The sequence below is a fragment of the Aspergillus stella-maris genome, assembly GCF_047715825.1.
Source record: "Aspergillus stella-maris strain CBS 113639 unplaced genomic scaffold BDV14scaffold_19, whole genome shotgun sequence".
NCBI lineage: Eukaryota > Fungi > Ascomycota > Eurotiomycetes > Eurotiales > Aspergillaceae > Aspergillus > Aspergillus stella-maris.
Window position 1 is genome coordinate 148417 of NW_027396813.1, and position 27550 is coordinate 175966.

Below are 27550 nucleotides of genomic sequence, written 5' to 3' on the forward strand. Positions count from 1 at the left end.
GGTACATTTTTGGCTCATTGATTCTATACCCCATCTATGTAAGTCAAATATCATGCCTCGCATACTTACTCGCCATCCTCAACCTCCTCCCCAACCTGAGTAGGACAAAAGGCGCTGGAACAAAAAGCACAGTCAAGCACCCCAGCAACGTACAAGCCCAATTAACACCAAGATTATGAAACATCGCCGATGCAAAGAGCGGAAACCCGGCGCCAAAGCAAGACCGCATAAAGTCATTCCCCGCCAGAACAGATGCCGCATATTTAGGGTACGCACCCATAAGGTATGTGAAAACGCAGTAGAAGATCAGACACCCGCCTAGTGCGAAGAACATACTTGCGACTATGGGGACGATCCAGTGCACAGAGACGTAATTCCCCGTCCATCCGAAGAAGAAGAGCGAGATTGGTAGTGCGATGCAGCCTACGCAGGCAGGCGGAAGCTGTTTCTCGGGCGCGATATCGCCGTCCTCGGAATAGTGTTTGCGCTGGAAGAAGTATTTCCAGCCGCAGTATAGAGGAATTGCCATGCCGTAGCAGGCGACTAGGATTCCGAGGAAGGAGAGACCGCCTTCGCCGAGGTTGAAGCCGTGGATTTCTTCGAAGACGATGGGGAAGGCTTCGAACCAGAGGTAGAATATTCCGTAGATGAGCGCGATGTAGATGTCTAGGACTAGGACGATGGGTTCGGTGAAGCAGAGCATGAAGGGGCGGAGGAGGGTTTCGAAGAGAATGCGCTGCAAATACTTGGTTAGTCTTGTCCATGCACAGAACTTCTTACTCGGATAGTGAACAAACCTGTTTCGGCGTTCCAGCAAATTCAGCCTCCGCTTCAGTCGTGAGATCCTTCATGCCCGTGATTCTGCGCAGGCGCCGTGCCCGCCGACTGAGGATATTCGGCGCATATGTTTCCGGTAGCGCGATGAAGAGAAGGACAAGTGCAAATCCTGAAAGCCAAAGCAGCTCCCAAATCGTCCACGTCCACCCTTTTGCCTGAGACGCGAAACCACCAATCAACGGCCCAACAACAGGTGCAGCGATTGCAATAGCACCCCAGACAGCGATCATATAGTCGCGGATAATGGGATGCCAAATATCACCTAGCGAGGCACCACCCGTCGCAAGAACGGGGGATCCCAAGAATCCCGTCAAGAAACGGAAAGCAAGCAGCATTCCAAAGTTCTTCGCGTAGCTAACCGCAAACTGGAAGAAGGTAAAGACGAGCAGAGTGTATATGTATACCGGGTTCCGCCCGATAGCAGGAATCTCAGAGAGCGGCGACCATACCATAGGCCCTGCATCCAACCATTAGCCACTTTAACTCAATCAAATACAAAGTATAAGTTCAAGAAAAGAGACATACCAAGTCCATACCCCGCAACAAATAAACTCAACCCCAGCGTCGCAGCAACCTGACTAACCCCAAACTGCACCGTAACACTCATAACACCCGGAGAATAAACCGAACTCCCGAGATAAACCGAGAACGTAAGCAGGAAGATCATCAGTGTCGTCCAGATTTTCTTTCCCATAGACCAATTCCGCGGATTGTCGGGGTCGTCGGCGCCTGCCCATTTCACGATATTCTGGTCGGGCTCTTTCTCCGTTTCTTCGTCGTCCACTTGTTCTTTCTTGGGTTCTAGACATGCTGAGACGAACGTATACAGTCCCCAGATATTTTGTGGGTTTGTGTCTTCGACTAAGCCCTTGTTAATTAGGTAATTCTTGCATGTCTCGTCGCTGCTCTCTTCGGGGTATTTGAGGATACGACGGCCCGTTAGGAGCCGGACGATCTGCCCGAACTGGGAGTCGCGAATGATGGATGTTGCCATTGCTGTTCTTCACTGATGATAGAAAAGCCCAGGACGATTTAATTTATTTGAGTGTATAACTGTGGGTCCGGTCGTCGGGGCCAGACCCGACTGGAGTTTGCGCTGGGGCCCGGATGATCTCATACTTTAACATGACCGTGGGCCAGCACTTTGGTTTCCATGACGCATGTATATTCCGCTTAGGATCGATGGGCCTCTCAGATACGATAGATAAGCAGGCTCTTTTGACAGTAAGCGGATTCATGATTCAGGTGGCTATCAAACCGGGCAGGGCGGAGGGCCGCATGAACTGTTCCTGACTTTGAAGGGTCCACTGCTCCGGCGCTTCCGAACCCTGATGACATCAATTCCGGAGTTATTCCAGCTTGCAGATATTGCATATGGAGTTGATCTATACATGGCATTGTCGAATAAGCCTTTGATCTCTTGGCGATCTTGACGGTGTGTCTTTGGTAGTCGTCTTTCGCGTTCAAAAGTGGCTGAATCGAGGTCAACGCACGTGTGCTTCGTTGGAATACAGGATAAGAATTCAAAGAGCATTCCGAACTGCCTTATGACCTGGACAAAGAGGATTCGAGAAAGAACCATGGCTAGATTTTCCCCCTAATGTGAGGTCCAGAAAACCTACTCACTCGCACAGGGCACCTGATAGACTCGAACCCTAACTCCCAACTAGAGTAACTCAACAGAGAGAAGGAATCCATATCGAGGGCATTCGATAGCAGAGTTCAAGGATACACAATTCGAGAGGTTATTGTCCTATAAGCTATGTAGATTTCTCCTCCAGCCTCAAAAGGAACTTCTTGACGTCTCCCAACCGCGACCGTCGCCCCCGAGTCTGTGGCAGCTGCGTGTCAATGAGAGCGTGGACATCAGGCGTGAAGATAACTCTCTTGTTATACTTGATGAGTAGTTTGACCACTTCAACAACCCTTTCCGTGGATCCAGGGTCCTTGACTACCCTTTCAACTGCACGAACGGGGAAGCATGATGGAATGACAAGATTCGGATCGTGCACCAGACGACGCTTCAAGGATTCGGCAGATCAGCTCCCCAAACAGGCATCTAGAACCCGCGAAATAATCTTGATGTCGCGGTCATGCTTCAACGCTGCGCGGACGAATTTGTCGCCTGCCGCTGCGAAACGGACCAGAGCGGTTTCTGATACCACATACTCGGCTTCTCGGGACAGTAGGAAGATGGCGTGATTCGCATCTTGGATCGAGTTGACCATAGCCCCTGTAAGCCTGATTGTTGGGTTCCGATCTAATAGTGCCTTTAGGACCTTGAAATGTGCTCCGGTCCGTAGGAGGGATGTCACAACGGATTCAGTAGGAAGGGGTTCGCGGTCGTGTTTGAGCAAGAGCGTTATCAGTTCGTTAGCATAATGTGGTACTTGGGCTAGGTTTTCAAAGACATCCGGTGTAATGGCGTGGCCGGGGATTGTTTGCAGGAGGTGGTTGAGAATTGTTGGGCTTCTGACGTATTTCAGAATATCCGAGTCAATCTCGACCACGTCCGGATGCTCGAGTAGCAGAGCTAGGGTTTCAACCCAAGATTCTTCGGAGGAAACTGCAGCTATCATAGTATTTTTCGTGGTGCGTGCTGTTTGTGGGTGGCATTTTATGTACGTCATCAAGCCTGTACGAACGCTGTTGTGAGGGGGTGTCAAGGCAGCAATAAGGTCTACTTCATTGATGTTGAGTCTAGGGCCAGACTGAAGAAGCGCATCGAGCACCTTTAAATACTCGAAATCCAAACGGCTTAAGGAGCAGTGCGAGGTAGGTGCGGTAATGGGACTTTCGAACCCGGCCCGTTAGGATTAAAATCCGCTCCATGGTCAAGGAGGGGTTGGACCGTTCTAGCATCAGAACATCTGCAAGCAAAGTGTAATGCTGTACTATATCTATCCAATTGGATATTCACATTGATTGCACGAGCGAGCAAAAGTGCCTGACGTCCTGCTGGTTGCCGTATATTGCGGCGATCAAAGCACAGCGAAAGTGGCCACCACTGCCATTGATATCTGTCCCGTGATCCAAGAGAAACTCTACCACTGGCAAAAATCCCAGGTAACAAGCTGTATGGAGTGCTGTGCCGAGTGGCCGCGCGACTAACGGGTTGACCTCGGCGCCGGCGTGTACCAGGGCCTTGACAATGCGACAACAGACCAGGCTATCGTTTGCGCTTTTGGTTCCGCAACTAACACGATTACGTCTTCGGCCATGTCGCGGCGCCGGTATATCGCTATCAGAGTCGGAATGAGGCTCGGGCATTGGTGATGGTGGAAAGCGTCCCACGCTCTTACATTCCGGTGCCAACTTGGACGGATATTCTAAGTTCCCGTGTTTCCATTCCCATGAGCAATCGGTTTCGACTGGATGCTTCGTACTGGCCACGACACCCTCTATGACTGCCGAAACTGGCTTTCCACATCTGAGGCTTGAGTAGCTGACATCGCACCCTTGTAGAATGAGGAAGACGACTAGTTATGCTGATGATGGGCTGCCAGATGAAGCGCCCTCGCCCCGTCTTCCAGATCAATGTCAGAATCAATACCTTTATCGACAATAGCTTTTACCGCATTGCTTATGCCCAGTCGACAAGCAAGGGGGAACAATGTAGGACTCAGAGAAACAATGTAGAACTCAGAGAAAATAGCCCGACAAAGTACATCAGCAAACCCTCATCCATAGACCGTATACCAGCGCTCAATGCTTCCATCAATGCAGATTCGAAGTCTGCAAGATTGTCTATCCAACCCATAAGCAACTTCACTGTTTCCCGAGCCGTTCGCCTTGTAATGCCTGGCGTAAAATATTTGTTTCATTGATGGGGTCGTAGATTTTTGCATCAGCGCTGAGCAACAGCTGCATTACCTCAAGATGCCCCCGCAAAGCAGCGACTGCAAGTTTGTTTGGCCTGTTTTGTTCCGTTTCTCAACAAGAGCGCCATATCTCAGCAACAAGTGTGCGATTTCGGAGCGTCCCCACCAAGCGGCCGTATGCAATGGACCGGACTTCAATCCAAAAGGACCCGTGGGATTCATGGCGTTCAGATCGGCCTTATTGTTTAGAAGAAGCTCGACGACTCTTTCATTGGGGCGCCAACAAGCCACCAGGAGGGCCGTTTCCTGTTTTGTGTTTTGACAGTCTGCAGTCGCCCCGAACTCTAACAGCATCTGCGTCATTTCAAAGTGACCCATCCCACTGCGGTATAGACGAGATCGGCAGAGGAGCGAGCATTGGCACCAGCTACCATCAGAGTCCGTGCCATGCGCACCTTTCCTAACTTGACCGTGAGTTGTAAAGAGGTCACCGTGGAATAATCAACCACCGATACAAGATTCACATCAACCCCTCGATGAATCACCTCTTAGAAGACCTCGTCATTGTTACCTATAATGGCAGCGTTAAGGGGTGTCCCGTACTTTCCACCAACAACGTTGGTGGCAGCCCCTGCATCCAGAAGAATCTTCAGGCATTGAAGCTGGCCATAATGAGCTGCTGCCTGCAGTGAATTGCCATAATGGTAGCCACGAGCGTTAACATAAACCCCGCTTCAACGAAGAGTTTCATGAATTCACCGTACCCGTTTGCTGCAACGAACTGAACCAGTAAGCTAAACCGGGTATCCGTAGCGCGGAGATCCGGTGAATACTGTAGAAGAAGCTTGATGACGTTATAACTCGCTGTGCGCATAAACTGACCTTTCGGAATCTTACGCGTCTTCATCAAGACCCCGATCTCCACCTGCCTTCGACCGCGACGGTTTGGCCAACAACAACGTGAGTTTGGCTGCTGTAGGTGTCATCTCAGTCCGACCATTCTACCGGCGATTACCGGGTCATCGGGGAATTTGACAAGTGGTAGACACTGAGGCGCAATACAAATTCCGTTTCGACATCGAACACTACCATGGAAGCAATCTCGCATGAGTCGACGAGGTCTGTGAGATTATGCCTTGAAGTACTAGTTGATGGAGAGCAGCCGGTTTGGGTTGGAACAATCAGGATCATGGCCTCTCTTTGTCTGAAGTCCTGAAATCTCGTTTCGCAATTTTGATGATACTCTTGCGTCCTAGGAGGGCTGAAACCGAGCACAAAGACCCGTTCGAATCAACGAGTCTTTCATCGTCTTTGATTGAGCCACGCGCGGGACAAAACAACAGAAGCGTGTATCCATGGCTTTCTCGTAGTTGCTTTATTCTCCAGCTCAGAATTGGATGCGACAAGTAATCGTTTAGCGCTAATAATAGCTACCAAGGAAGATGCGGCGGCTTCGCGTACTTAATCTCACGGGTTTCTGCTTCCAATCCGGGCTCGCGATGCGTTCAATTTTGTTTATATATATACGTTTTATTCCATCATGTGGGACAACGCCGATTATCCGAATCCCAAATATGATGAGAAAGAACTTGGGAACAAGTTCAACCTAGACGCTTTGCCCCCACCTCCACCTGATTATCGGCCTCTTGGTTACAAGTCCCTGCTTTGCTATACAAAGCTCCGCAAACCACGACTGGCAGACTTCGAGCGATGGTTTAAGTTCTACTTTTGGGGCTTTGACTTGGAAATAAAGAAGTTAACCACGCTTACCATGGCAGCTGCTCTTCAAAAGCTTTTATACTATACAGCTGAGAACCACCGGCCAAGGGACTATGTTGAATTTGATGAATGCAAGCGTGATGCTGGTCCCCGACTTATTGATTGGACCAAGATTCCATGGGAAAAGAAAGAAGATGAACTTAGGAGCCTAGGTCTCTGGTACGCCCCTGTCAGCCGATTTTACCCTAATCTACCAGCCCGGTCTGCTCGCCCAAATGAACAATTCATAAGGCCTGCAAACACGCCGCGATACTGGAGACATACATGGGTGGAACAAGCCTTGCTTCCATCTAGCCCAGCTTATAACTCGGATGTTGCGGCAGGGGGACTGTCGGCCTTTGTGTTGGAACTCGCCAGGAGCAGTAACCTCGCCCCAACGGCAAAGGACGAAGTACAGGAAACGATCCAGAGGACCATGATTAATTTTGCATACCGGGACCTTAAAAGACATCCGAGTGCCGCCCGCCTCAATTTCGCCCAATATCTCATCGCCGCCTCTCCGATCGAGCTGCTACAAGCCGCCATCGGGTCATTCCCAGCTGTGTCTCAGGTTCAACTCTGTGAAGATGACGATGGTATGTTGTCTATAGGTCGGGGTGCTTGCAATCGACCATGGGCAATGCGAGGCCGCGGCCCAGCGTGCAGTAAAGACAACTATGCTGGTATATGCTGTCTAATCGCTGTGGGCAAGTTAATGGACGCTGGATCCACGAATGTGGACCGCAAAAACTCTGACTGGTACACTAAACTGACTCCATTGCAAAGGGCATTTATTGAGCTCAGCGAGGTACCCTGGGACTTATGTACGATGGAAAGCGGCGCAAAAATGCTAGACGACTTTTGGATGTTGATGGGACACGACAATGTCAACAGCAACCACGATATCAATGCTATTGGCGCTCTTTGGAATGCCGTATCAAGCGGGCTTGAACAGCTTCAAATTGAATATGAGGAGTCTACTAGCTTTTGTGAGTGCACAGGGGTTTCTGATACTCACACAGAAGTTGCTACACACTACATGACACCACCAGTCTCCAAAAATGATTCCAACGGCGTGACAATGCAAACGCTGTTCAATCGCACCTTTGCGCCTAGAATAACTGGACCATGCGAAGAATGTGGCATGGCTAATAGTGTTCATGTAGAGAGAGGCATTAATAGGCTTCCCCTCCGCCTGGCTGTGAGAGTACCACCAGGAGCATCAGTCCTTGAACACACCCAAGACATCACCTTCACATACAGAGAAAAGGATACAGAAAGCGGGGACTTGAAGGATATCCTAGCAACCTACCGCTGGCTTGGGGGCATCTACCATGACCGTGGCTCTTACCGTGTGTTCTGGAACAACACCAAGCTTGGTGAGGTTGACAACCAGGAGGTCTGCATATACGATGGCTTAAACCAAGGACTAATTGCCGCGGGAAAACCGGCGGCTGCTTTTCAGCTTAACGGTCGAGTCCCTGAGCGCTGGTGGCGGAACAAACAGATACCGCTCCTCATCTACGAGCGTGTCCTCAACCCGCCAGCGGATGTTGTTGTGGAAGCCCTGAGCGCCGTCTCACAGTTGTGGACGGATATTCAAAAAGGAGTGCTTAGCCTTCGGTCTCAGCAGCCCTGGCCGGCTGTTAAACAGGAAGGACAGCCAGAGGGTTATCCATGGAAGCCTCTGATCGCAACGCAGCCCGATACCAAGCGCTTTCATCCCGCTCTCAGCGCATACGTTCCCGGTCCAGCACCGCCTCACGAAGACGAAGAAAGTGCCAGGGCACAGGAAAAGCCGGCAAGCGCTTCAAAGAAGCGCATGATGTCATCAGTGTCCGATGACCATATTAGCATTGATGATGCCACGGTGGCAGATCGTCATGATGGGGACGACGATGGTGATGATTCGACAGTGAACGTGGCCATGCGCCCAGCTTCTACAGCTAGCAGGGCCTTCGAAAGCATAGAAAGAGGCCGGAAGCGGCGGCGACGATCATGACGGCTCATCTCACAAGTACGCGGCATTCACTCAGCATACAATCCACTATGGCAATCCCCCGCATCCGCTTCACGAAGAAGATTCATGGAGGCTGAAACGCCATCGGCCAAGGATACTTGTCCTAAACAGCCCAAATCAGCAAAGCATGATGTCATTACGTGTCCATTAGGATAAGTTGTCTTCGCAAAACGACATTCATTCTCATCTGCGACTCGGACCATCTAGTGAATCCAGCGCAGCTGGGTGTACCTGCTGCAGGTTCTCCAGAGCAGTACCAGCAGCTGCCATGTTGGTATTTCCCCCGGAACTCCGGGTTGAAGAATTGTTGTGCGTGTAGTATTATGCACTTTGGATGTCTCTTTCTCTATACTGCGCTGTCTTCTGTGGATGAATCACCAGCTATTGAAAGGTTCCCTTGCCCCCGAATTCTTTGCCCTTGCACCGCAACTCGCTTCTGTCATTGTTAGACTTCGTTTCTTTGGTTTCGTTGTTTGGCTTTTTTATTATTGTTGCATTTCTGTAGAGACAAAGCTACGATGCTTTCTCTGTCTTTCACTTCTCTGTGTCAGTTATGTTTTGAGTGTGCTGCTTGCTTTGCCACACCCTTTGCATTCTTTGTACTTTGGGATAACAAAAAAAGGATAGATTTGACTATCTTTATCTCTTTCGCTTTGCCTTAGTAGCTAGACAGACCTTTGCCCGGAAACTCGCGGAGTGCAGCCAAGCAAGCGCCATGGAGAGTAAGGAGTCTCTTTGGGGAAAGTACAGCCATCTTCAACCCTAACCTCACTGGCAAAAGAATGTACTGGCTACTTGGGCGCTATAACCTTGCAGGCTTTTTGTTTCAGACTGGACGTGTAGTGCTTTAAAACCTCTCGTACAGTCCCAATATACCCAGCCAAAGATCGATGTTCAACGCTCGTACCTGGTAGTCGTATGTAACTCGGTAGAAGGTAGAGCTGATATTGAATCTGACAATGTTCCTCTGGTGTTTTTGGTTGAACAGTTTTCTCTATCTGAGATACATATTTCTATCATTGTGGAGAGAGTATTTGGTTCTGGTTCTCATGGTGCTTTCTTTACATAGTAATATTGTGTACATACTCTTACGTAGCACTTTTGTCAGTGTTGTTGGTCCAAACGCAGTGTAGAAAGATAATTCTCAAAGCCACGGGGCTGCCGAACTGCCCTCTAGCAGAGGGCAAACTACCCTCAGAGAGTACGTGTCCATAATATTCAGATGCGTGATTCGAGGATAATGAAGCTGAGCTCCATACAGTGTGGTCTTTGTATATTGCCCTTGGAATCTTGCCATCTCGAGCCATGTATTGCACCCATACTTTTCTATACGTTTTCTATACTGACTCGAGATACAATTCCTCTCTTGTCAGACGCATAGTGTTGAAGATAGCTAGCCATCCGTTGAAACGAGACGGGCTTCTGTGTTCAGGGCAGGGTCGCTCGACCTAATGTTGTTCGAATCCCATTATCCTCCTCCTCCTCCTCCTCCTCCTGGCTACAATGCGACAACGGCCGAACAAAACAAAAAGCAAAGCCCATTCAATTATCGGACAATGTGCTTCGGTCTCGGACATAGATAGAGATCAAACTTCACTCTGTGTATCTCAATCAATGGTAGGGCTTTTGGCATTGGCCAGAATGCTTCATTCAAACTCAGGAGACCTTGGTCCAGAGACGTGTGATGGTAGACCGACCTCAGGCTCAAGGCTAGAGATAAAAGGAAATGTCTTCCCCGGCTGTTCTTCATCTGGTCTCACTCTGATCTTTCTCTCATATCCGCTGATCACTACACTCCTGATCTGAATCTGCAAATTACTGAGCGCTTGTCTCTTTTTCCTTATTCCTTTTGCGATCCTGAAACCATACACCATGCTGGGCATAGCATGGGTCAAACGTGCGGTTGCCACTGGAGCAGCCGCAACCCACATTTTGATAGGGGCAACGGCACAAATGCGGAGCCACAAGCCTCTTATATGGCGTGGTTGGGAAGCAGCCAAATATGTCAGGTCTAATAGCCTCGGCGACAAGCGGGCTATATTCGTGACCCAGTGCGAAATGGCGATCCAGGAGGTGGCCGTCACTGGGGTACCAATACGCCAGGCTCTTATGGAGCTCGGTGGCCTCATCCTGGTCCGCCAAATAAGAGGATGGAGCATCGAGAGTTTCATCAAGGCTGGGAAACTTACCAGCCGAATAGGGTATGACATCTTCTATCTCATGAGAAACACAAGGTTCCCCGGGCAATTTTCGAGTGTCCGTTTCTTTGCGTAAGCCTACTTGCTCCTACACACTAGCGCTCCATTCCCCATTTTCCTTTCCTTCAATATTGAAAGCTCTTTTTGTTTTTGCTTTTTATGCAATTGATGCTAATACTCTTGCAGGACAGCCTTTGAATTTTTGCTATACACAGTAAGCACCCTCCCACTAGGGCTTCCTGCCCCATCTTGTCTTCCGATTCCACCTCGCTCGGCTACACTAAATGCGCGAGCTATGCTTTCCCTCCTCTCTAGAGAAATAACTAACGGCGGACAGTTCTCAATGGCAGAGTGTGTATACTGCGGACCAAAAGAAGACAACAAGCTGCAAGCTGTGGTGGCAGCCAAGCAGTAGGCCTTTCAAACTACTTAGGTACTGGTACGCAAGGGAGCACTACTATCTCGCATTGTTCATATGTGCATTCCAGATCAATCCGACACTTCTCGCTCGATTGTTTGACACCATCATCGATAGTATCGCATTCCTGTTGTCAGTGTAACATCCCGTGAGCTGAGTCAAGCGCGGATTGGGCTCCTCCCACTCAGAAGACAACCACCGCTACTACCTGAGGGGGGCCGTTGTACAACCAAGTGGATCGACGTGACGAGGCGGACTCCTAGCATCCCTCCAGCAGAGAAAAAGCTGCCTTGGCTATGCCTGAGAACCAGAGATGTGTCAAGCCATCCTACGTTAATCGCCCGGCAAGTCATGGAAGGACCGAGGGCTACACAAGCACGTGACCATTCAGCCTCGCGAAAGAGATATGTCAACCAAGGTGGACTTGGATTGCTTATCTAAGCCAATCGGACATCGCCTTCCTCATTCAGTTGATCTACATATCGCTGATGTGGCCTGTCGTTTTAGAAGGATATATGATATCATATTACCCCTCTTCTTTAGGGTCGAATAAGGCCTCTGGCCAGATACTTAAGCTCTATATAGACTATAATTAGAAGAGCAAGACCTTTAATATTCATTTATTTTTATATTAATTAGTCACTCAGCTGGTATCCACCAATAAGAAGCCACCTCTGCCACTTATAGTTATGAGCCCGGTGATGCTCTAAGGACCAGGATAGAAGTTTATTGCCTCTTTTTAATATTGCTAAAGCTATTCAAGGCCCTTTTTAAGCTATATATATATATACAGACAAGCTAGAAGGTGGTTAAACACTAATAAAGAGGATATTAGCAATTAGAAGTTTAAATCCTCTGGCAGAAAATATGCCAAAGCTAAATATAGCAAACCCAAAATGGCAACTAGAATTAATATGGAAAGTGCCATAAAGGTTAAAGCTGTTTTAAGCTCACGGGATGACTAGTGTAAATAGTACCAAGTTATAAAGGACCATGCAAACAAGCAAGGCATATAGGAATACTTTAATCCAGACACTAATAACAATACTTGACTAAAACCACTAATTAAACCAAGAATACCTGCAGAGAATAAAGCCATAAAGAATATATATTAATTTTATTAAATAATGCTGCAGGATTGGAAAGATACCTGGAATGGCATTTAATTAATAAATAAAGCTATTCATGGATTAGTAGCTCTATATATACAAGAGCTTATTATGGATAGAGAAATACATGAAATATTGCAGATATTAAAGCAGTAATACACCCCAAGTAATCAAGAAGTGGATCTTGGAGCCTTAAAGAGCTATAATATAGTTAAAGCTTGCCTAATTTAACAAGGAAAGGTATTAATATAGCTTAACAATTTTAACAATGCCTACCTAGTAATTTATTGCTAAAAGCTCCTAGAAAGCAATAACAAGCATGTTAAATAACAATTTTTGGCAGCAATATTATTAGTATCCTATTTATTTGCAGATAGGCAAGTAAAGATAATAAATAACCTAATATATAAGAATAAGGACTTTCATGCACTTCTAGGATAATATTATATATATTTGGCAAATAGTAAAGGTTCTAAAGCAATAACTTTAAGCATGGCTTTTATAATATTTAATGGCTAAAGTAATTACCAATTAAATTTAAGCAATAACACCTAGAAACACTAATATATATGTGGAAAGAATCATGTGTATAGCAACTGCTGGTATCTAATAGTCTTAAAGCAATCAAGATAGTGGAGGCCAAGTAAGAAACTTAAAGCTAGAATTAATAAAGCTATTACAAAAGATAACAAGCTATTAAAGGAGATTAAGATGGCAATAGAACTTGTACAACAATAAAGAAAGGAGCTGAATTAAAAGGAGAGTAACAAACCAAGAGAGGATCATGTTATGGCACTCGTGTTTAGTATAGAGATTAATAGATTCTTAAAGAACTGCTTTATCCTTAATTTAGGCACTTTAATACACGTTTGCAATGATATCTTAAGGTTCAAGACCTATAATTAATTAGCAACAGGAATACTTCGTGCTGGTAATACAATAGTAAATATATAAGGCACTGGAAATATCAAGATATAACCAAACTATAAAGAAGAAGCAGGAAATATAGCAATTACCTTGACTAATATGGCCTATGTACCAGGCCTTTATACCAATATTATTAGAGTAAGGAGACTTAAGCAGGCAGGATATAGCTGGAATTTTAACAATAATACTATAAAAAAGGGCAACAAGGTCATCTTTAAAATTAGAGATTATTCTTTAGGATTATAGATTATTAAGCAATAGGATACTAATTAACACGCCTTTGCAACACCTGAAAGTAATCCTAAGAAGGAACCATGTTAATTAGCAAAACCTTTGGTTTTAAAGGGAGATATAAATCTCTAGCACCAATAAATAGCTTATATAAACCTAGAAGCACTTTAACACCTACCTAAAGCAATTACAGGCATATAGATTAATAATCTAGATATAAACCAGGGTTTTAAACATCCCTGCAAGGACTGCAAGCTAGTAAATGCACTATAATAAATCTCTTAAAGGCCATTAATAACTACAAGTACTCCATTAAATTGGGTATACTTTAATCTTATAGAGATGTGTTTAGGTTTAAATAGAGATAAATGGATCATGTACTTTTATAATAAAGTAACAAGAATATACTTTATCTTCATGTACTAGAGGAAGAGTAAATATGTTAACTTTATATAGAAGTTTGTGAATTAAATAAAGAACCTCTTTGGCCATATAGTCAAGTACCTAAAAAGTAATAATAAAAAGACCCTAGGTTATTAAATTATAACATTTAAAGTAGTAGAAGGAATTGCTTACTAGTATTTAGTTATTATAATACTAAACTAAAACAGCCCTGCAGAAAGGTTAGGATATACTCTTATTTTAAAGGCAAGGCAGGTCTTAATTGCTACTTAATTGCTACAAGACTTATAGCCATGGATAGTTACTTTTATTACAAGTATTATTAATAGAACACCTACAAGATTTCTAGGTTAAAAGACACCATGGGAAGTGCTTACAGGGAACAAGCCAAACCTGGCAAGCTTGTGTCTAGTTAAATATATAGCTTACACATGCTAGAAGCAAGAGAGACAAGTAAAAATGGCTCCAAGAGCATACCAAGGAGTGTTGCTAGGCTATATAGCCTTTAATATATGGTTTATATAAAATTTAAAGTAATAGCAAGTTAAAACAGCCTAAGATGTTTAATTTAACAAGAGTAGACTATATAATTTATTAAATCCTTTTATAAAAGATAAATTAAGTGTTAGCTTGCCAATTCCACCACTAGAGATATAGAGACTACCTAATATAGTAGACAAGGATGTAATTAATAATAGCAGCCTCCCTAAAGATACCAGAAGTTTAAAAGGTGCTAAAAATAATAGAGATTTATCTATACAAGAACAGGAAGAGAGGCAATATGGTATTAAGAAAGAGTTACAAGATTCTGCTTATTAAACTCCTTTACTATTACCTATGCCTAATAATATACCAAGTCTATTAATGCCTGGAGTGTTTGCAGAGGATGTAAAAGAATATTATAATTAACCATGTAATAATTTCCCAAGCCAATACCTGCTTAATTTACTTTAAAAGGACTAGATTTAAGTAAATAGCACTTTAAGCACTTATAATACCTTAAATAGTAAAGCAAATCATGATTTACAAGGCTTACCAAGATTAGGGGGTGAAAGGCAAAGAAGACAACATAATAATAGACTTGATATAGCTAATATACTTGAGGGAAGGCATTAAACATGTCCTTAAAGAGATTAAGCAGACTACCAGGCCTATCTAGCCATTAAAATACCTTTTATTAAAGAACCAGAAAGAGTTAAATATATATTTTTAATTGCTTTAAATACTATAAAGGCAAGCTAAAAATAAAGGCACCAAAGCAAGCTTTTTAAACTACCAAGAAACTATGTAGAATTACTACAACATCTGCTTAAAGTAGAGTTTAAGATAGCTACTTAAATAAAGATAGGTAGATTAAAGACTAAGGAGGTCTTTAACCTTGTAAAACTTAAAAAAGTGGCTAAAAAATAAATCTTACTACTTAAATAGGTGTTTACCTACAAGTTTAATAAAAATGGCTACTTTTTAAAGGCAAAGGTATATATTTATATATAAGGAGACCTTAAAAAGGATAGTACAGCCAATAACTATGTAGCAATAGCCTCTATAAGGGCTTTTAAAGTAATAATAGCCCTTGTTACCATATTTAATCTTGATACTAATTAAATAAATATAGTAAGCACTTTCCTTAATACAAGTCTTTAAAAACTAGTCTATATAAGAATACTAGAAGGTTTTAGGGTACCTAAAAAGATTTAAAAGCTTAAAAAGGCACTATATAGCCTTAGGAAGTCTCCATGCCTCTGGCAATAGGACCTAGTAGCAACACTTATAAAGTTTAACCTCTTGCCAGTTTTAAAAGAAGAATACCTTTATACCAACAAGTATATAATTATCCTTATATATATTAATAATATTATTATAGCTAACCTGCCTACCACCACTACGTGAGAGGCAGCCAGGAATTTTAAGGAGGAACTAGATGCTTGATATAAACTATATTACCTAGGAGAAGTTAAATAGTTTCTAGGAGTACAAGTACTGCAAGATAGAGATAATAGAAAGGTATGGCTCTGCCAGGATGCCTATATTAAACATCTTGCCATGTGATTTTACCTAAATAACCTTACCAGGTGGCCAGAAATATTACTTGCAAGTATTTATTACCTCTTGCCATATAAAATATAGGCAACCACTAGTTAAATTAAAGAGTATTAAACCAAGATAGGATTAATATAATATTTGGTAGTACTAATACAAGTGGATATTGCCTATATAGTTAGTTAATTATTTAAAGCCTTAAAGAACCTGTTGCTAGAATACCTGTAGGCAGTAAATAGATTTATTACATACCTTTATGCCACATGCTTTCTAGTAATTAAATACTTAGGCAATACTAGTAACAAGGAAGTGGTTATAATAGCCTTTAATATGGCCTTTATAAATTGGCCTGATTAACATAGTTTAGCAGGGTACCTTTGTGGACTATATAATAAACTAATTAAATAAAAGTCAGGCAAGTAACATGTAGTTATAACCTTTACTACCAAAGCTAAATATCTTGCTTTAATAAACATTATAAAAGTAACCTATTAGTAGAGGAGAGTATTTAATACCATAGGATTTAATCCCAAGCATGAAATAATAGTATACTATAATAACTAGTAAACTATTAAACTTCTTACTTCTCAAGATATTAAGTAATATTCTAAATTACGCCATGTTAATATATACCGCTTATGGCTTTAATAAGAAGTTTAAAATAGTTAATTAAATATTAAATAAATACTAATAAACCACATGGCTGCTAACAGCCTTACCAAGGCGCTCCCAAGGCAGAAACACCAGGAATTCGTCACAATGCTTAATCTAATCAACGTGAAGAACCTCATCTTAACCCAGGAAGGGAACTAGAACTCCCAAGGCGCTGAGGGGGTGTGTTAACCAAGGTGGACTTGGATTGCTTATCTAAGCCAATCAGACATTGCCTTCCTCATTCAGTTAATCTACATATCACTGATGTGGCCTGTTGTTTCAGAAGGATATATAATATTATATTACCCCTCTTCTTTAGGGTTAAATAAGGCCTCTGGCCAGATACTTAAGCTCTATATAGACTGTAATTAGAAGAGCAAGACCTTCAATATTCATTCATTTTTATATCAATTAGTCACTCAGCTGGTATCCACCAATAAGAAGCCACCTCTGCCGCTCATAAGATATCACCACGCGACGGAGATCGTTGGCTTACTCTGGTCGCTGAGCGGCATAATATTTCTCAAGGAGAGGGCTAACCTTTGCAGACCACGCAGCTTCGTTTCAGAGGGAAAGTTAATGCGCCTAGGTCTTAGGTGGGTGGCTGGCTTACGGCTTTGACTGGTTGGTATACATGCTGAAACAACAGATTGCAGAAACGGATGGCTGAGATAGACTATAATACCTGACTACTTAGATGGAATGTAAGCATATCCTGTGCCGTCCTATTCAAGAAAGCCCCTATCCCTCATCTCCCTTTCCGTCCACTCCCACAACCTCCGCGCAAGCTCCATATCCATCGCAGCCTTACTAGGCGTCTTCCTCTTCTGCCCTGGCACAAAATACCCCCCACTATCACTCTCCCTGAACTCCATCGACGCAACCGCAAAAAGCGAATTATACGCCCCCTCCCTTGCATGCGAGTATGCACCCACAGCCTTGAGTACCGTGTTGAAGCACTTCGGTAGCGCCGTCTGTCGATTAAGATTTGTATCAAGGTGTCCTGGGTGTACGGCTGCTATCCAGATAGGTCCCTTACTTTCGGCCTCTGATCCGGCCGGACCGTAAAGCTTATTGAGCTGTTTTGCGTGTAAGATGTTCCCCAGTTTACTCATCCCGTACCGAGACCAGATCCCGCCCTTTTCCTGCTTCAGGTCGGTAAAGTCGATGCCTGCCTTGGGGGCAAATTGGTGCCCGTCGCTTGTTACGTTGACGATTCGGACTGTCCCGGGGACGGAGATTTCTTCCCTAGCTGTTGCTGAGAGGGTGTCAAGCAAATGCCATGTCAAAAGCCAATGACTGAGATAATTCGTCTGCCACTGCGCTTCATGCCCGTCGGATGAAAGTGCGAATGGCGTAGCCATTATCCCGGCACTGTTGATGAGACCGTGCAACTCGGTTTCTCTGTCTTTGAACTGCTTCGCGGCGCTGTTCACTGATTGGAGGTCCATAAGATCTATCTGGAGGGTGTGCAGGTCGGCATCTGCATATTCGGACTTGATTTGTGTGATTGCGGATTCGGCTTTTTCTGGGGATCGCGCGCCGATGTAGACGCGGGCGCCCTTTTTAGCGAGTTCTTCGACGGTGTGATATCCGACGCCGGTGTTTCCGCCTGTAACTAGATAGACCTTGCCGGTAAGGGATGGTAGAGAGAAGGGTAGAGAAGCCATTATTGTTTAATAAAGAACAAATTGAACTGAAGCTGGAAAAGGTAAGGTGTGAACGTGATATGCCCTCGAGAACTCCGCAGCTTATGCTTCTCTGCGCGACGGGGCCCTTTAATGGTGTTTATAAGGAGACAAAGCACCCTAGAAGTTTAAACCCTTTAATACGACCTCCACTGCCTGCATTACATCCATCCAATAACGTTGCAGCAGTCAGTCGATGGAATTTCATCTCCGGTCATCATCCGTAGCTCGGGTATCAATTTAAGGTTCATGGCTGACGAGAGACACTCGAAGCTGAACAACCAACATGACCAGAGCCACAATCTGGCGTTATAGCTCCCGCAATCGGGATCCAAGACCCGCAGGCTCCGCGGCACAATGAGAAGCTTAAGTCTGACGGGAGACCGGTGTCTTTTGACCCGGAGTTCTAGGTCTTCCCCGGATGCGGCTCCCTCCGCATTCCGCGCCACGGGCCGGAATTTGTCTGGATTCTTCTGCGGCGGGCCGATGATGCCGGGTCATCTTGGCTTCTGTTGCTCAATCAGGTGTTTGTTACGGACTTGTGAGACAGGAGTAATTATCCCTTTTCACTGAGACTTCAACAACTGTCTGAAGCCCAGGCGCTCTGCGCCGACTGCTATTTGTCTATAACTGCTTCTTGTCATGAAAGATGGCAAGCTAATCACGTCAAGATAAGGTTTCTAATCTATATTTCAGATATACTATGCTGCTATCGAAGATATTTTGACCAAGCACGGATAAGGTTATGAAATATGAAGGAGGAAGAAGCCTAGGCGGCAACCGTCCCAAGAGTCCGAAGCCGTTGAACGACCAGTTTACGTAAGTCGACGCATCTCTACTTGCTTTTATTCCTTTATGATAACATTCTCCATGAAAAAAAACCATTTGCCGTGGAGGCTTAGAGCAAAGATTCAAGCTTCGTCTCCTCCCTAATGACCATTTACAGTGTTATTTGCAAAAATAAAACGCCGAATGATTCGCATCCAACCCCGGTTTGTAATATAAGAGCCCGTCTTGCAATGCTTGGAGCGGAAGCCATAAATTATGTCACACAGTTGTATTGAACGGTATTGCAAGGAGGGAGGTTAATCCTTCAGTCCGGGGTACGGTGGCCACACAACGTGGGAGGTGAGGGCGAGAGGTGAGGGCTTCGCCGTATCGCAATCTGGGATAAGAGCATAAGTCAAAAAGGTGTATAGATAGGGCTAGGCGAGATTCGATGTTTTGCAGATCACAATCATTAGATTTGCGGCTGGGTGATAACAGCTGCAAAGAGTGGAGAGCAGAGATCCCTTGAAGGATTGGCAAGTTTATCTGTCTGTCGGATCCCGTGATTATGGCCAATAGCGAGCAAATAACCCAGATCCTTAGAATGTACATTGCAAGAATCGCAGATCCTGTTGGGGCCGCAATTCCATCTCAACATTGGCATCTCGGCGATCAATTTCTGATTCAAAGCAAGCACTATGGTTAGAACAACGGCAATCAGGGCTATGAATAATCAGTGGGTTGTACACTGTATGGTTCCTGAACAGTTCCGCGCTATGACTGGCGGACCGGCGAAATAGCTCGTTGTCCTCCTGTTTAGAAAGTTTCTCCAGAGCTTGTTATCCTTATAAGGCTGAATATCGATAATGACCGGTTGACTCGCAGATGCCTCTGCCAAAGCGGTATACGATCCATGCGCTACTGTTACTGGCACCACCCGGATCCTGCTCTGTCGGTGCCGGCTATTTAGAGTGGTGTGCGCCGGCTCGCCCCCAAGTGGGTTCCCTGCCGAAGCTACGGTGTGAGTTTAATCCTTTGCCCGGCGATGTTTGGGCACTGGCACATGTCACAGAGGTTTTTGAGATATCTCTACGTGAAAGGGGAATATGCATGATATTCCAGCTCTTTGAAGCTTCCATCCAGGTTGCTGAACCAAAACTCGAGGTTCCATGGCATTTATAATCCAGAATCCACTTGGCATAAACAATTTATGGAACCATGACATAATGACATAACGACTGCCTGTACTCTTTAGCTACCTTGACGGAAGAACATATACGTCATTTTTTATCACAAAAAATGGAAAGGAAAAGCAACAGGTCGCTTTCTGAGTTTAGAATAAAATCTAATATTTTTGTCTGTATAACAAATCAACAATCATGTGGCTGTCATCGGCAGTTATGAGACGATCTCGTAGCCGTTGATAGTGGGTCTGCACGGTTAACTCGGAGTCTCTGAGGCAACTTTCGCCCAAATTTTCTTACCTCCTGACGACAGCCCCTTATAACATGCGCCATACAAACCGGTCCGAAAAATCATCATCGTCACACTGGCACCATGAGCGTCAGCGGAGAGCACCATGAAAAAGATGCTGAGGGCCTTAGTCGCAGGTCCTCAGACAGTATGGAGTCCGCCTCGGGCTCCAGCAGCTCTATTGACTATGATCCTCAATTCGGCAGGTTGCAGTCACGCAACACCGAGGTGGACTTGGAGCGACAGAGAACAGGCAACTCGCCTTCGCTAAGTCGGATCGAAACGCTACGGCGTCAACACTCTATGACTGTTGGTGAAAGCCTCACCTCGCGATCATCGAAGCTTCCACTGCCTCCATTTGCAGAGGGCAAGCCTTATCCACCTCAGCTACCAAACCGCGAAGACTTTGTTGTTGGATTCGATGGGCCTGATGATCCTTTGTATCCCCAGAACTGGCCATTGAAGAGAAAGTAGGTTGGTCCCAACTTACTATAGTACTAGGCATACTGACCCGTTCAGAATATACATTAGCGCAATGCTTGCATTTACAAGTATCTGCTCTACTTTTGATTCTGCCATTTTCAGTGCTTCGTCGCAGAATGTGTCAACATATTTCGGCGTCGGCCTGGAGGTCTCTGTCCTCTCCAGTACCATGTACATCGCCGGTTATGCCTCCGGTCCGCTGATCTGGGCGCCTCTTTCCGAGCTCAATGGCCGTCGCCCCGGTATCATCCTTGGTATGTTCGGCTTTGCTATTTTCAATACAGCAGTGGCCGTTTCCAAAGATATCCAGACCTTAATGATCTGCCGATTCTTCTGCGGTATTTTCGGTAGTGCGCCCCTTGCAGTCGTTGCTGCAGTATTTGCCGAAATCTACAGCAATCGCACCCGCGGTGCTGCAATTGCTTGTTTCTCTGGTACTGTTTTCCTAGGACCTCTTCTTGCTCCCTTCATTGGAGGGTTCATTAACATGTCCTACCTGGGCTGGCGCTGGACGGCCTACATCCCAGCGTTCATGGGCTACGCTGCCTTTGTCATGAACCTACTCTTTCTTAAAGAGTCTTACCCACCCATTATTCTTGTTGCGAAAGCATCTGAGCTTCGCCGCCGCACGAAGAATTGGGGAATCCACGCGAAGCAGGAAGAGATCGAGGTTGATTTCAGAGAGCTGGTGGTGAAGAACTTCTCTCGTCCGCTTCAAATGCTCTTCGGTGAGCCTTTGATCCTTGCTGTGACGATATATCTGAGTTTCATCTATGGCCTTCTGTACTGTTTCTTGACAGCATATACAGTTGTTTTCCAGGGGACCTATGGCATGAATCCCGGTGTCGGCGGCCTACCCTTGTTTGGCATGGTAGCTGGCCTGCTCATTGCTGCGGCGTACATCATTTTTGACAGCAGAGGATATAACAAGAAGCTAGACAAGAACGACGGTGTACCAGTACCAGAATGGCGCTGCCCCCCTGTGGTCCTCGGTGGTTTCCTATTCGCCGCAGGTCTTTTCTGGTTCGGATGGACTGGATTCTCAGGGACGGTGCATTGGATTGTGCCAACACTAAGTGGCCTCTTCACTGGCTTCGGTCTCCTAGTCATCTTCATCCAGCTATTCAACTACCTGATTGATACCTATCTCATGTTGTGAGTGGACCCTATTCCCCTTATTCCTCCTACCAAGCACCATCTAACTAACCATGTCAAGCGCTGCCTCCGCCATCGCCGCAAACACCTTCTGCCGCTCCCTCGTCGCCGCAGCGTTCCCGCTCTTCTCGCGCCAAATGTTTGAGAATATGGGTGTGCAATGGGCTTCGACTCTGCTTGGTTGCGTTGCTGCTTGCCTTGTTCCTATTCCAGTGGCGTTTTGGCTTTATGGTGACAGGCTGAGGATGAAGAGCAAGTTTGCTCCTTATTCTGGTCCGGCACGAGAGGCGCATGAGGAACATGAGGATGAGACGGATGAACCACCAGCGAGTGCGCAGAATAACTGATGTATTATAAAATCCCAATGTATTACTGCATTTAGACTCTACTTGTCCACCAATACTAACATTGAGTATCTTTGTGAATGGAAGACACAAATAGCGATAGTTGTATCTATATTATAGGCCGAAGCTCGTAGCGCATAGCCAATGGCGAGGCTTCAGTAACACTGACAGCGAGAGGGTTGATGCCAATCCTGACCCCAGATGTCCGCAACACTACGAAGCCGGTTCCGTCAACGGATACGGCTCCCTCCGCAGTCCGCGCCACGGCCCGGAACGACCGGATAACGGATTTTGCGATGTAGTTGCAGTGCCCCAGACGTTAGGGGCTGTGGGGTTGCGGGCGGTTTGTCTTAAGGTTGTTACGAGGTCGGAATGGCGCTGCTTGATCACTAGTCTATCAAGAACCCGGTACCTATTCCTTTGCTTATTTAGATGCTCCATTCTCATCTCGCTTGTAACCAAGTGCTTCAATTCAAACGTTCATCCCCGCCGGTGCGTCTCCCTGTTAAAGTTCAATATGCTTGGAGAAAAAACCTCATTCCTCCCCCAAAACCTCCTCCAAATGCCCCATCAACGTCCCCTCCCAAAGTCCCCGGTTCTTATACCTTGCAACATCCTCACTATAACTCCTCACGCTGCTCCTCAACGCCTCAGCAACCTCCCTATCCCTTGTAACCTCCGTAATGGGAGTAACATAAGTTCTTATTGTAAAGAGGAGAGCCTTACTCCTTGGCAGGCGCTGCAGAACCTGTCTTTCAACGCGTAAATGTAAATCCTTCAACTCAGGCTTCTTCGCTTCATCAAGTTTAAGGTTGTGATGACTGTGTCGGTGGAAGAGCTCGTCTGAATCGTCGATCGCGTGGTTATACCGACAGATTAAGGGGCCGGGTGTTAGGCGCTGGAAGAATCTGTCCATTGATTTGGCGAGGCGGGTTTCGTAGGTTGGGACTCGGCCGGCGTGGATGCCGAAGAGGGTTTTGCCGATGCGGGTTTCGATTTTCCAGCCGGCTGTTGCAACAACATGAAAAGTCAGTCACTCGCATAAACAATAAAGGTGAGGGGTGGATGGAGGTATAGGTCCAAACCGTACCAGGAAAACAAACCCCCGCCCCCCTCAAACTCGTCTCACCGGTCTTCTCATCCGCATAAAGGATAAAGAAATCCTCCGTCGCCAATAAACTCATTACCTCAAACGGATGATACTTCTCCCACGTACTAGCCTCAGGATTAAGATCCCAAATATCCCCTGTGACAAGATTCTCGATTATATCCTTTTCCCCGTTCTGGAGGCGGAACATGGAGGGGTACCGTCTGACAAGGGTCTCCTTAAGTAAATCCAGTCCCTCGAAGAGGCCTTCGTCAATTCCAGGGAGATGGGCGAGGACTTCGGTGCGGTTCTGGGTGAAGAGTTTTTTCTTGAGATGGTGTTTTGTGAGATAGGTGTTATCGAGCTCGATCCAGTTCTCTAGGGTGGTGTTTTTGATTCCTGCAGGTAAACATTTATGAGACACTGTTTTGGGGCAGAGAGTATTATGATGGACTGTAAGTACCCATAGTAAGGTGATAAGGTCCATTATTCCATGGCCGGTATGGTGTTGGTTCTTATGTTCGCCAGTCGAATGTTAAAGGGAGTGGTTTTATGCTTGATAGATCGAGCTCGGGGATTTTTTCTGTGTCCGGTAAGAAGGTCATCAGTCTCGTCTTACGCTCGTCTCAGAGGTTCAACGCGAGTGCCATTGTACGTACCCTTATGGCCCCCTCCCCTCGTCACCCTGCGCTCCTTAAACTTCAAAACCATCCATCTGACTAGCACAGCGAAAATGATTAAAGCCGCAAGCAAAGCTCTCGTATGACCCATCTCGAAAACCGTTCTTCCTCCTTCAATAGTAAATGCTAGTGAGGTATACTTTGAGTTATCCCGTGTAACCATCACCAAAGTATATACTATTTAAAGCCCCGGCCCGCACGGGCCACCCGAGCCCCGAACCCTGCATGCAAATCGCCGAGTCGGTGGTTTCAACCAATAAGGGTCAAACCTGGCCTTGACGTGAAAATTGTTAGTATGAGCTCGTTCTAGATGTTTCAAGGATCGGTTATGTTCATACCCGTTGGAGTATATGATCGCGAGTCGGTGGTAGTGAGCCTATCGTTGTTGAGGTTGAGTCAGATGCGTCGGGCCGAAGGGCCATCGTACCGTTGTTGTCCAGAAAGGGAGAAGGCGAAGGGGCTCTGGAGATAAGAGGGATGTGATGTGGGTTGAGGTGTTGTTATCATCTTTTCCCCGCATCCTTGGGTCATCTGGCTATTTGGTTTATCAGAAGCGCAGGGATATAGATTGGCTTGGCGGGCGCGCTCAGATGCGAAGACTGGACTATACAACCCCGTGTAAGTCTCGCACGCATCACATGGAGATATATAAAGCGTCCTGGGCTGTTCTGCTATGATCAAACTGCTAGCTACATACTATGAGAGGCAAAATATGATTTTCACTTTTGGGTAGGCATGCGGACTGCAGTCTTTGCGGAGGAGCCGGCTAACGGGACCGCAGATATATATATATATATATTCACAAAAGGCAGCAAGAACAACGCTTTCATATCTTCTGAGCGAGGCAAGACGGCGCAAATAAGGATTCACTGAGTGTTAATGAGAAGAAAAGAAGGGAGACATACAGCAAATGAACCTAGAATGGGATACTTGAACGTAGTAAAGTAGTCTTTGAACGAGGTCAAGAAAAAACATGACAAGCGGGCGATTCGAACGCGCATGACCAGAAACTTTCAAACAAAACAAACATGAGCTTGCCTTGCCGCGTGCGCTCGGCAATCCTGCCGCATTGGAAAAAAGCTTTCTCGACGCTATCTTCTTGGCGCGCTTTGAGCTATGAAACTGACGTTTGGAACGCGATATCGGCATTCTACAATAGGATTTGTGTCTGCTCTTGAAACAAGTGAACGTTGGGAAGATAGCATCTAATCGATGGCAAACAGTTCCTGCAAGGCAAAAGATCCCATTCCCGTCTATTCTAACGCGTTGTTTTCCATCCCTGCATTAGTCTTTGCACCGTCCTGTAGATATCCACAACACACATGTTAAATCCTCCACAGCACCCTGAGTCCGTCGTATCCACAAGACCCTATCCCAAACACAACAAAACCAAATCCAACATCTCTCTAACTAAAGCACATTCCCCTTCGTCTGCGTCATATTCTTAACATTGATATTGCGCATCATCGCAACCCAGATGAATCCCAATACCATAATCGCCGTGCCCGCAGCAAGCATGCGCACCTGCGCATACCCGTACGCATCCTCAAGCACAGTGCGCACTTCACTGCCGACAGGATAGGTCAATTGCGTAGCGAGATCCGAGCTAATATACGCGAAATTAGACATCGCAGAAGCAGGGAGGTTCTTGCTTAACTGCGCAACGAATGTATTCGTCCAAATCGCGCCGGAGATCGCGCTTCCGATGGAAGAGCCAATGGAACCCATTACGAAGAGTAAGGACAACACGGCGGCGATATGTTGGTGGTCGACTGTTGCTAGCACGGCAAGCTGGCAGCATAGAATGAATACGCTGCCTGCGACGCTGAAGAAGACCTCGCACATCACGATGTACCCAATATACCCGCCCGGCTGTCTAAAGTGAATCATGAGGCCGATGCCGAAGATGTACATCGGTACACAGATCCAGAGGATCCACTTGAAGCGCCCGGTAATGCGAATCAGCCAGCCGCAGAGGAAGAGGAAGACGAAGGAGACGACGCTGAATGTATTGCTGACATAACCAGCTGTCGCGACGTCAAGCCGGTACACGACTTGCAGGAAGGAAGTTAGGTAGGACGCGTAGCAATAGTACGAGACTTGGTAGGTCATGTCTAGCAGACATGCGCCGAGAACGGTCCGATCGGTAAGGTGTTCGACGTTCAGGAAGGGGACGGGCGCGAGGTAGATTTCGTATAGGGCGAAGAAGACGAAGAGGAAGAAGCCGACTATTATCATTGCGATGATGTAGCCGGAGCGCCAGCCTTGCGGGGCTGTGCTTGCGAGTGTGAAGGGGAGGAGGAAGACGACCATTCCGCCGGCGAAGAGGACGACGCCGACCACTATGCCTATTAGTATGAGAATCAGGAATTGTATATGGGACACTCACGGTCAAACTCGATAATAGCCCACCAGATTGTCGAGCCGATGCTCTGCAGGCTAAAGTCCCGCTTTTTCTTCTCTTTGACGACGACGCCCTCCTTTTCCGCCTTGCGCAGGTTATAGGCCAGCATGAGGTAGATAGGGATAGCGAAGAAGGGCAGGATAATAGCCCAAACGCCGTATCCCCATCGCCAGCTAACATGGTCCAAGAAATCCTGGGCAGCCTTGGAGCCAGCGAACGCCGAGATCAGCGCGGGTGAGGAAGTGAATGCGAAAGCGAGACCTCGATTCCTCAGGTTCGTTACATCTGCTGAAAGCACATCCCAACTGTAGCTGAGACCTCCGAATCCGACTTCGTAGAATACTTGGCCGGCGCAGTAGGTCGGGAGGTTGTGTGATGAAGCGAGGATGATCAAACCGATCAGACAGAATCCCAGCATGAGGAGGAAACCTTCCGCACGACCCCAGAGATCCAATGCCTTTGCCATGGGAATGTAGACAGCACCAGCCATAGATCCGGCCACAACATTGATGACTGTCAGCAGGGAGTGACCCAGGAACGAACTCGTTGCGTATGGCGTCAGACTGTTGACGACTGAGCTTCGCATGTTATTGACAAGAGTGACGAGCCAAATCCTATGGCAAAATTAGTGATCTGTTATGCTAACGAATGCAAGTGGAGCGAGAGAACATACAGGCACAGAATGATGTATACTGATTTCTTGGACCATGATATGGTGACAGCTTCGATTTTCTTGACACCAGTCTGGGCCTCCTCGGCGGGCTTGTCGTCTGGGCCGGTCGACCCTTCAGGATTCTCGGGAACATGGGCGGCTTCCTTATCGTCAGCCCTCACCTGAAGAGCGACAGGATCGTCGACAGACGGTGTTTCAACACCGCTGGCAGCCTTATTGCCAACAATGCGATGGAATCTGTCTCGAATAGCCATGGTGGAAGATGGCAATCGAAAAGGTGCTGAGCGGGCAACTTCAGAGTCTCAGACCCTTGAAGACGCAAGGGGCTGGATTAAATAAGTGTTCCAGTCCAAGCAGCGAAACGGAGACCCCGGATGGCA

At 46.2% G+C, this 27550-nt stretch overlaps 7 protein-coding genes across 7 annotated transcripts; 2 read left to right on the plus strand and 5 right to left on the minus strand.

Moving 5' to 3' along the window:
• Positions 1-43: 43 nt before the first annotated feature.
• On the minus strand, positions 44-1831 carry BDV14DRAFT_208024 (MFS transporter; the record flags this gene model as incomplete). The annotated part of the gene is made up of 3 exons (XM_073775308.1): positions 44-736; positions 798-1294; positions 1363-1831. The coding sequence occupies 3 exons, from the start codon at positions 1829-1831 to the stop codon at positions 44-46; spliced, it is 1659 nt and encodes a 552-aa protein (XP_073629408.1).
• Positions 1832-2876: 1045 nt separating this feature from the next.
• BDV14DRAFT_198900 (uncharacterized protein) lies at positions 2877-3416 on the minus strand (the record flags this gene model as incomplete). The annotated part of the gene is made up of 1 exon (XM_073773085.1): positions 2877-3416. The coding sequence occupies one exon, from the start codon at positions 3414-3416 to the stop codon at positions 2877-2879; it is 540 nt and encodes a 179-aa protein (XP_073629409.1).
• A 2782-nt stretch (positions 3417-6198) lies between these two features.
• On the plus strand, positions 6199-8418 carry BDV14DRAFT_198901 (uncharacterized protein; the record flags this gene model as incomplete). Its single annotated transcript, XM_073773086.1, has 1 exon — positions 6199-8418. One exon carries the CDS (start codon positions 6199-6201, stop codon positions 8416-8418), a length of 2220 nt encoding a protein of 739 aa, XP_073629410.1.
• An 8722-nt stretch (positions 8419-17140) lies between these two features.
• Positions 17141-18085, minus strand: BDV14DRAFT_198902 (uncharacterized protein; the record flags this gene model as incomplete). Its single annotated transcript, XM_073773087.1, has 1 exon — positions 17141-18085. One exon carries the CDS (start codon positions 18083-18085, stop codon positions 17141-17143), a length of 945 nt encoding a protein of 314 aa, XP_073629411.1.
• Positions 18086-20365: 2280 nt separating this feature from the next.
• Positions 20366-22413, plus strand: BDV14DRAFT_171138 (MFS transporter). The gene is made up of 3 exons (XM_073768340.1): positions 20366-20814; positions 20864-21982; positions 22044-22413. The coding sequence occupies exons 1-3, from the start codon at positions 20429-20431 to the stop codon at positions 22327-22329; spliced, it is 1791 nt and encodes a 596-aa protein (XP_073629412.1). The 5' UTR covers positions 20366-20428; the 3' UTR covers positions 22330-22413.
• A 448-nt stretch (positions 22414-22861) lies between these two features.
• Positions 22862-23900, minus strand: BDV14DRAFT_198904 (heme-dependent oxidative N-demethylase family protein; the record flags this gene model as incomplete). The annotated part of the gene is made up of 2 exons (XM_073773088.1): positions 22862-23334; positions 23417-23900. The coding sequence occupies 2 exons, from the start codon at positions 23898-23900 to the stop codon at positions 22862-22864; spliced, it is 957 nt and encodes a 318-aa protein (XP_073629413.1).
• Positions 23901-25503: 1603 nt separating this feature from the next.
• Positions 25504-27424, minus strand: BDV14DRAFT_198905 (major facilitator superfamily domain-containing protein; the record flags this gene model as incomplete). The annotated part of the gene is made up of 3 exons (XM_073773089.1): positions 25504-26435; positions 26483-27111; positions 27171-27424. The coding sequence occupies 3 exons, from the start codon at positions 27422-27424 to the stop codon at positions 25504-25506; spliced, it is 1815 nt and encodes a 604-aa protein (XP_073629414.1).
• Between the last annotated feature and the right edge of the window lie 126 nt (positions 27425-27550).